General features: G+C 38.4%; 1 protein-coding gene across 2 annotated transcripts; it reads right to left on the reverse strand.

The window, feature by feature from the left end:
• RB195_025686 (uncharacterized protein) lies at positions 1-5588 on the reverse strand (the record flags this gene model as incomplete). 2 transcript variants are annotated; one of them, XM_064213933.1, is made up of 19 exons in its annotated part: positions 1-80; positions 244-345; positions 426-508; positions 605-704; positions 991-1129; positions 1705-1806; positions 1858-1945; positions 2781-2863; positions 2935-3018; positions 3094-3160; positions 3265-3343; positions 3400-3454; positions 4045-4116; positions 4168-4393; positions 4458-4603; positions 4660-4772; positions 5135-5276; positions 5347-5398; positions 5455-5588. In XM_064213933.1, 19 exons carry the CDS (start codon positions 5586-5588, stop codon positions 1-3), a joined length of 1947 nt encoding a protein of 648 aa, XP_064069814.1. The 2 variants fall into 2 exon arrangements, with proteins under 2 accessions (XP_064069814.1, XP_064069815.1); XM_064213934.1 differs by having other exon boundaries at positions 3988-4116.
• Positions 5589-9547: the final 3959 nt, after the last annotated feature.

The raw sequence follows: 9547 nt of genomic DNA on the forward strand, positions 1-9547 counted from the left end.
CTATTTCTTTTTCGACAGGAGTTTGATGCGCAGTTTGAGCTTGCGCTTCTTCAACTCCCGTTTCTTGACCACAGAAGAATCTAGAACAAAACACTGCGTTAAAACGCCAAAAGACAAAAAAAAATTAAAATGATGACATTTTAAAGACATCTTAAAGACAAAGACAAAAGACATTATAAATGATGCGTTTAAAAAAATTAAGAAGTTTAATATACTAAGATGTAGAAATGGTGACGAATATACCTGGAGGAAGATCCTCGATGTTTTCTTCGGATAACTTCGCTTTCTCATCGATAATAAATATCAGAAGATTTGTGAGCTGCTTTTCGCGCTCTATCGAATCGTCTTAAATTGATTATTACAATGGAGAAATAAATTTGTGCCTTAAAGCCACTCTGCAGAAAGAGTGGCAGTAACACAATCACCATCTTGAGCTCCTTTCTCAACTATACATCGGAGATAATATTCCGTTTCCGAATGGATTTCATTAAGAAACGCTTCCCGCCACCTGAAGAAGCAAAATGTGTTCTATTATTCAAAAAAGTATTGGAAGTTAAAAATCGAATGCCTTTAAGAAACAAAAATATGTGCAATTTATTCTTACATGTACTGTAGAAAACTGCTTTCTCTCAACGCATCCAAATACTGGCACATTACCTTGATAAACTCTTCAGTCCTCGGCATCTTGAGCCAACCACTAGGATCTAAAAAGAAAGAAGACAAGTGCAACTTCATCGATGTAGTCACCAAGCGGTAGAAGAACCTGAATACGTACGCAATTGAGTACGCGGCATCTCTCGAGGCGCTTCGGTGGAGCATAGCGGACAGGAGCGTGGTGAAACCCTTGCTGGAACCACCCATCCATCGTTACAGGCGCCACGGTCCCACCACTACTGCTCCCTCAACCGCGCCGTTTCGAGCACGTACGCAAATGCACCGCAACTACACTTGTTATTCATGTCGTTTTGACCCGGCTATAATATAGCTTACTTTGGGTGATTAAGAACAGCATTTCCACTTCTAGTTGTTTTCCTTCTCGCACTATTTTCGCCAAGTCGTCATCCAGCGTTTCAAGTTTCTTCTCAATCTCAGTAGTATCTCCCAAATTTTTGTGGTTCGTGAACATAATCTGTAAATTTGAAAGAAATAAATTACTAATAATAAATCAGTAATAATATAATAACATAATAATTAATAAATAATAAATTAATCGAATAAAGTTCTTTTCTTGTATAAATTCACGAGAAAACGTTTCTATAAATTGATACCTCACTCATCAATTGTTTGTGCGTTAGACTGAAGTTCATTCATAAATTAAAGGGATAAATAATCCCAGAAAAACAACGCCATGCAAAGTCTCTGCTCTTCATAGAATAACAACAAGTTATGTAATTTCAAACCAATGCTTCCAGTTGTTCATGAGAAAGACGTTCACAAAACGGAGTGAAGGCTCGAAAGACAGGATATATCCAAAGTGCCCCTTTTTGAGGGATGAACGTTCATTAATACACTGAATGACTACTACTGTCAAGCCATATTTTTACACTGTGATCTCAACACAAAACATTCGCATTTCCTAATTTCCTTTTGGAGAAAAAATTAAAAAGTTCAAAAATATCAAATGAAGGACGAAAAGGTCATTTATAATAGTAGCTATTCCTTACTTCGGCTAAGTAATCTATTAGTATAGAAATGGAAACACACCTTTCTCCTGCTAACAGTTGGTGGAACAGGAGCGCGAACAGATTTTCTGGAAATCTTCAATGTACGGAATTTCTCGTCGCCAATGAATGATTTCCTTTTATTCTGGAGTGGAAAATAATGTTTGTGAAAAAGAGTTTGTACAGAAAGTACCACCTCTTCAGGGCTGATGGACAACAATGGTGGTGGCGGAGGGGTGCATTTCGGTCGATCTGACTCTCCGGGTAGAGAGGACGGAGTTACTCTGAAAATCAGTTCCAAATCATTCGGTAAAAGACAACCACAAAATTTTAAAAATTTTTGTGTGTCACCACATCAAAGTAGGAAGTGTTGCAGCTTAACTATCAGAAATAACTGACAAAAAAATCTCCTAGGAAAATCAATATTGATAGGGGTAAAACGAAAAAAGTATACATTGGAAAGGAGTAAATCGAAATAGTGAATCCCATGGAGGTTGGTAGATTGTGCTAATCACATATTATGTCAATCATTCTGGTGAGAAGAGAAAGCCAATTTGAAAAGTGTGATTTTGTGTTGAAACACCAATTTTCGAGTAGCGATTTCCCTCCAATGCTTCTTTCACTAAGAGTGCCGGATAACAGTGTAATTCTAACACTTCTTAAAGCGAAATAATAGAGTAGAGATATCAAAAGTGAAGTGCAAAAAAATAAGCAAAATAAATAAAATAAAAACAAGCACGTTAAGGAATATTAATAATCTTAAGAAATGCCTAATATTAGGAACTAATTGAAAATACTAGGTTTAATCGCCTGCACCTGCAAGCGAGAGATTAAAAATCCCCTTAAACAGTGAACAGAGACGAAATATGAATTGAAAGCCCCTTTAACGCGACTCCAAACAAAATTTAGGATTCATATTAGTAAGCTCTTGCGTTAATTGTGTCCAAAATCCTCCGATGATTGTATGCATCGTGAAACGTGCAGAAGAAAACAAAAATCATACTCAAAAAGGATGAAAACCTTCAAATAGTGTTCAAGAAAATAAGAAAAGAGCTCAAGAAAATAAGAAAAGAGAGAATGCTCCAATACATATTTGAATTTTTAAATCTAAACACCCACGTCCTTGGTGCAGGGATAGCAACAGATATATTGCTCTCATCATCACTATCAGCGAAAGGATTTTTCGACTCATCGTATTCACTCTGAAATTATTTTGTTGTTCTCTCATCCATAATGTTCTTTTCCATCAAAAAATGAGCAACAAAAAGACTACATCGTCGTCAGTTTCTCCGAAAGGGCACAAATCATCTGGATAATCCTCAACAAGAAAACTGGACGAATTTGATCGAGAGTCCGACTATAAAACAGAACGTATTACTTCAGAAGCAAGAATTATAGAAATGTTGTTCTTGCAAATGTGGACAAAACTTACTTCAATTAGCTTAGTGGAACTCGAACAATAAGGAACTGAAGTGCATTTTGTTGCTGGAGTCGAAGCGCTTAAACCAAAAAAAAATCTCTTTAAGTACAGTCCACGAGAACCGCAACTAATATGTACAAGGATCTATGATTTAAAAATGAATTCCGAAAAGTGTAAAAGGACCTCGACAAATTTAAAGAACGAGCTGGTGTTGTTCCTGCACTTAGCAATAGAGAAGCACGCTTTGGACGAGGTGGAGCCACTAAATGATTTAATTAAAAAACATAAGAAAATTTTAAAAAACTCCTGCTAAATTACCAGGTGTATTCTGATCATCCGATGGTAAAGAAAGCAATGGCGTTGTAGATGTGTGCTAAAAAGAACAAAAAAAACTTTTTAGATGTATGCAGCATAAACATACCACAACATTTATTGTTAAAAAAAAGGCCAGATAAAATAGCTTGACGACTGAGTAATGCGGAAAGGTATGTTGAATAACTTCGAAAAAAAAATCTAACACCAATGATACATCAAAAATGTACTGTCAACTTACTTATCAGGGGATGTTCTCTTCGAAATCAATATCTAGTGTTCAACGGAATCAAACTGATGTATATATGCCAGAAATTTACTAGCATGACACAAGCGAGGCATCCATTCTTAGGATTTCTATTATTTACACAAAAACAACATAAGAAGAATGCGAAAACAACTGAATTCATTAGTATCGAACTGAGCTTATCTTAGGTCACCAATGCGGCGCAAAATGCACTCAATTTGATACTTTTAATCATAGGTAATGCTAGGAAAAAAATTTTGCAAAACATAAACTAAGTATTTAGTTCCCACCACTTTAAATTGAAAATGACAAACACTAGTCAGAAAATTTTGGAAAAGAAACTCTACCGAAACGAACTGATAGCCTTCCGAATCTGTGTCGACAAAAAGATTCTGGGTCCTCACCACTATTCCAGAATCTCCGGAATTCTCCGAGCAAACGGATATGTCCTCGTACTCATGCGAAGCCAATGCAGTCTTAAACTCAAAACTTCGATAAACTTTAAGAAAAGACGAGGCTACTAGTACCTTGACGTCTTTCCTAACAACAGACGATTTCGAGTCCTTAGGAGACAATCCCATAGGCTTAGGAGGTGGAGTGGGCTTAGATTTACTTTCAACAATCAACTTGGGCTTAGGCGAAATTGGAGGTGGTCCCGAATTCACATCTTTCTTGTTGTTCATCTCAGCATTTGGAGGATTTGCTTGCGGCACGGCGGGAGGAGCAATTTTCGGCCGAGAACTCTTTTTTTCCCTGGGTAATTTTTTTTGTTGTTGCGGGGATATAAGATACAAAAACGGTGTCTTTATAAACCTACTCTGATGAATCTAAAATACGTCGAACGGCATGACTAACGCACTCATACCCCTTTCTGCCCTTTTTAAATCCTCCCGTTCTCATCATAGCATTGCATTCAACACATTTGAAACATTGTCGGTGCCAAACTACGGCCTCGACGATGACCTTAAAGAGGGAAAAAATCACACAACGTAATATGGAAAAGAGGATGAGAAGCTGACCCGTTCAACAATAAACACATGCTCGTGGCATGAGGCACATCTCGGAAATTGAGCATCACCACCATTTCTGGCTTCGAAAACTAGTTTCGGAGCTACAACATTACGCAGTGTCTCTGCAAAAATGTAACCGAAGTGAGCTGCAATCAGACATAAAGTTATTGTTATACTTGAGCTCGTTCATCAAACACTCCACCACAGCTATCATATAATGAATTATGCATGCAAACAATCTCAAATGATCATAGAAATGGACCTCTAAAATGCGTGCGAGATTAACCACAGTTTGCAACATCAGGAACCACAGTAAAAACCATAAACTGGAAGGTGACGCTTATATCCCAATCCGGTCATGTGGCTATTAAAAAAACGAGGAACAGGTACCGAGCGGTCCAACCATAGAACAATACATGTTGTGGGTAGGGAGCTATTGCGATTTTACTGAACGGAAGAATATTCAAAACATAGAAGAACACACTTGGTTCAATAGAATCCACGGAATGCTTGACACAGATGAGATAGACAAGCATCGCAAGCATAATATTAGGATATTTGATCATCAGATCTTTTTCCGTAATAAGACAAGGAATCCCCAATGTTTCCTCGGCGAGTTGAAGCATCTGAACTTGACGGATTATCGTAAAAAGCTATATGGTATACAATTTGAATTCAGAACTATTCAGAACAAACCGCGTTAAATCCAATTTTGAACGCAACATCATCACCAGAGTTTGGGGGCCTTCTGAAAGACTTTTATGTAGGAATAAAAGGAAATAAATGCGTGGAAATTAATATTACCTTTCCTTCAGCTGGACAGCAAGCAATTTCGATAACAAATGTAGAGGTTGATGCCAATCCCCTCGAAGCCACACATATGGCGAATAACCAATGGAGTCTAACCACTCAGTGTGGACTTTTAATAGTTTGCTCATGTTCTATGAGCATGCTTTTCAACGTCCTCAAACGAGTTAAAACGTTAAATATCAAAAATCACAAGTCGACTTTGGATAATATTCGACAACTTCCCAAGAAACACAAAACAGATTAAAACCATTGAAGCAAACAACACGTCCAGCACATATGCCGGAAGCATATGACAATCGATTCTATGATGAGTCCTGCACTCATTTGATTACTCCGCTTTAACGGGGTATGTCCAACGACATGCCAGTTTGCGTGGTAGGACGAAAGCGCTAGAAAAACCACGTAAAATCGCGAAGCTTTCATTTCGAAGCCGATATTTAGACTTTGATCAGTCGATGAGTTTCTAGAATTCCCTCACTCAATTTTACGCGACTTTTTGGTATCGATTGCGTTGTGAATCATGTGTTATTGGTTGTTATTTTGAATTTATACGACATCAACTGTTTGCCCTCATTTTCTTCACTCCTTTTGGACGTCCCCTTTTCAACTCTTCTGAATACCTATCTACATTGTTGTTTTCTCTTGTATTTACACTTCATCAGCTGATATCTTCGCAAGGAATCGATACGACTTTTTCCTAGTTCTTCGGGATGGTTTCTCAACCCATCCAATAATGCGTAAACAGTAATAAATAACAATTCTGCATGGAAAAGATGGCTTTCTTGAGGATTTTGCTAAGCAATCAAAATAATGAACGACCCAAAAGACTTATTCTATTACATTTCCAGTCTGTAAAGTGCACGCGAAACTAGGCAAGCTTTGATGAAGTCGTAACAGTTCGAGCTAATATGTACTTTCGAGGGCTCAAGTAAGCGAAGGCTAAGGTAGTAAGGCTCAAGTAATATCCAGGAAATCTATGTAAGTGAGTGAGAGAACTTTTGAAGAGTAAAATATAGATTGTTCACATCACCTGGATATACATGGATTTCCAAAAGTAAGCCAGAGTTGCGGAGACATAAAATTTATAAGATTTACAAGAAATCCTAGCATATGATTTGACGCAACTAACGGACTCCTTTCGTAGTAAATCCAAACAAATTTGAAAAATCACTATAAACTGGAGGTGGAAATGAATATAAAAGAGTGGGTAAGGAACGTCAAGTCATAGCGTGCGCGTTTTGAAATTGGCGGCTGTGAAGTGTTGGCAATGTGGCGCAGAAACTCCGCCCATTACCTTAAATTTCTTCGGATATGTTGTAGTAGTGAGGACTACTTATGTGTCATTCTGTTCACTACATCATCTACACCTCAATATTTCTCTATGCATGCAAATATTAGGAGTCCGTCCACCATTTTCTAAACGATCTTATTCGAAATAGTGGTTGGTATATTCGCATCTCGTCGGTTATAGTCAGCTTTCACGATGTACTAAGTTCTAAATTCTGTAAATTATTGAGGTGTAGGTTTATATCGATTGACAGAGTCTGCCACTACTCAGGGGTTGACAACAAAAAGCGATTGAGCCATTATTAACTTGTTCAATGTTCGTTACATCCATGACAACAAAGAGAACAGAAAGGATTCATCGAGAACATTTTCGAATCAGGATCAAGAGAGTAGATATGATCGACATCGAAGGTTTTCTACGAGCTAAGTGCAATAGGATATCGACTGGAGCAAAAAAGGAAGAGAGAGGGTGTGTGAGTGAGCTAGCGAGGGAGGCTGCTTCACGGGAGATACGTTGCGGTCACTCGGTGGAACACATTCAGAGCAGACAATATTTTGATGTGATTATGGATCACCTACCATTACTTTACTCTGGGCACTAGAAAACACTGCGCGTAAAATGCGACTGAGCCGAAAACAATTCTCAAGAAAAGATCAACAGAATGTGTTAGGTCCAGGAAGATGTAGTGGTCAAAGGTCAGGATACTTTTGCATAATAAAAATATGCCATTTACAATAGTAGCAATCGACCTTTGTTTGGCGAATCATTGCTGTATTGCAGTCAGTTAACACTGATTTCGATAAGTCTAATCAGAAAAGAGGCAATTATATTTTTGGAAGGATATATTTCCAGCTGTCAGCAGCTGACCGCAAGGACACACATGTGGATCCAACTGCGATTTCTCCACTCATGGATGTCGCAGTATGGTGTTATTCTGTATTCTTCTGCGAAGGTGCACTTTCTGCATGTGTACATTCTTTACCAGCGTTGTCATTCTGTATGCTGCCGTATCGCGTCCGAAGCAGCGCGGCTGCGTTGGCCGATAGAAGTAGCTGAGTGGGAATCGCAAACAGCAAAACATTACAAAGCAGACGCGAAGATCGCAATGTGGAAATTTGCGGAGCAAAGATGCCGCGATAGCCAGAGGTATAATGACTGGAATTGTTGCGTAAACGGAAAGGACACACATATGCTCAGCACGAAGAGAACCCCACCTTCTCAATCACTGGATTTCTAATCCACAAGGTGTTTTGGAACCCTAAGTAGGTTTTAAATCGTCCCCAAGGATCTCTTTCCACTTCTAAGCTCATCGCTTCCGTTAGCTCTTCAACTGCTTCTCATTTTATTTGGATTTTTATTCAACATACCACTACTAGTCAGGGCAGGAATGCATGAAAAAATGGGGGAACCTGGGAAAAAATTTCTGGGGGAAAATGTAGTGGGGAGGGGCACTCAGTGGCGCTCTCATTTCTCGATCCTCTTACTTATTTTCTTTTTCTCTTAGTAGATTTAGCTTACAAATCACAGATCCTGTAGGGCTAATGCTTAGGTCTTAGGGCCACGATTGATACATCGAGTACATTTTACCCCCTCTTCTGCTACTTCTGTTACAATCGGGTATTATGGTTGCAGTTTGGGGCAAAGCAACCGTGTCATCTGATGCAGTCGCGTGGATCCTTGCTCGTACTCACCGGACATGTGCCAGCAGCACACGTAGGCGCACAATGAGTTCATGTGCTGGCGCAGATTCCATGCCGCGTTTTTTTTTCAATTGCGCATGTTTTCCCTTCTGAATTCGTCCTTATTATCTGCATATGTGGTCGAAACAATTTGGTTCTTCCTGTTTTTGCATTTGCATACCGAATAATACTAAGTGTCGCAAGGATTTTGTCTTCGTACTTAACCAATAAATCAAGTCAAACGTTTGAACTTTATAGCTCTATTGTCTCTAATTTGGTGCTTCTGTTTCTGTATTCGCAGAAACAGTGAAAGCATGCTGGGGTGGGGAAGTGGTATTTGTTGCAGAGCAACTTCTTGTTGTGAAGACGTTGTAACACATAAGATCCGTCTATATGTCTTGTATCGTATTTAAGGAACATTTCTTCCCATCTGGTATAACTCAGTTTTTCGTAGTGAGAGATATCATGGGATACATCTCTAGACATCTGCACAGAATAGATGAGATGGTAGAAATCTTCGCGGATCGCAACCTGTTTTTTTTTCCTTTTTTTTGCTCGAATAGGTGGAATTCTCTATAAAACGTGGCTTGGAACCTTTATAGTGAAGCCAGATATTTATTTCTACATGTCTTCCAACTGATCGAGAGTGATTATTGCCACCACTTACATCCACCCTAGGAAGATGAGTCCTAGATTTGATCATTTTTTTAGTTTATCACTAAAAGCATTAGAGGATATGCTGAATAGCAACTTTTCTTAGGTCGAATATCAGTTTTTGTTGAAGTGTAATCTATGAAATGCCCAACAGTGATTCAGTATTTATGTTTCCCTTCGAATAGGAGTGACCTTCCTTAGCTTAGAGTTACGTTAGAAATAAGGGCTTTGAACTTTAGAAAATCAACGCATCATTCTCTCTCCAGTACAATATCTAACGCTTTAATCATATTTCAATCATTTTTTTTGCCATGCAAGCTATAGATCAAACAAATGAGTGTTAAAAGAAAGGAGCAGCGACCACCTTCTAAATTTTACATAAAATTTATTAGCTGCATGAGTATGATGTCGAATACTGAGAAACTGAAAGAGAATAGTATTTAGAAAACAGAGAAAAGAAAAGTCG

Source organism: Necator americanus, chromosome X, assembly GCF_031761385.1.
Source record: "Necator americanus strain Aroian chromosome X, whole genome shotgun sequence".
Lineage (NCBI taxonomy): Eukaryota > Metazoa > Nematoda > Chromadorea > Rhabditida > Ancylostomatidae > Necator > Necator americanus.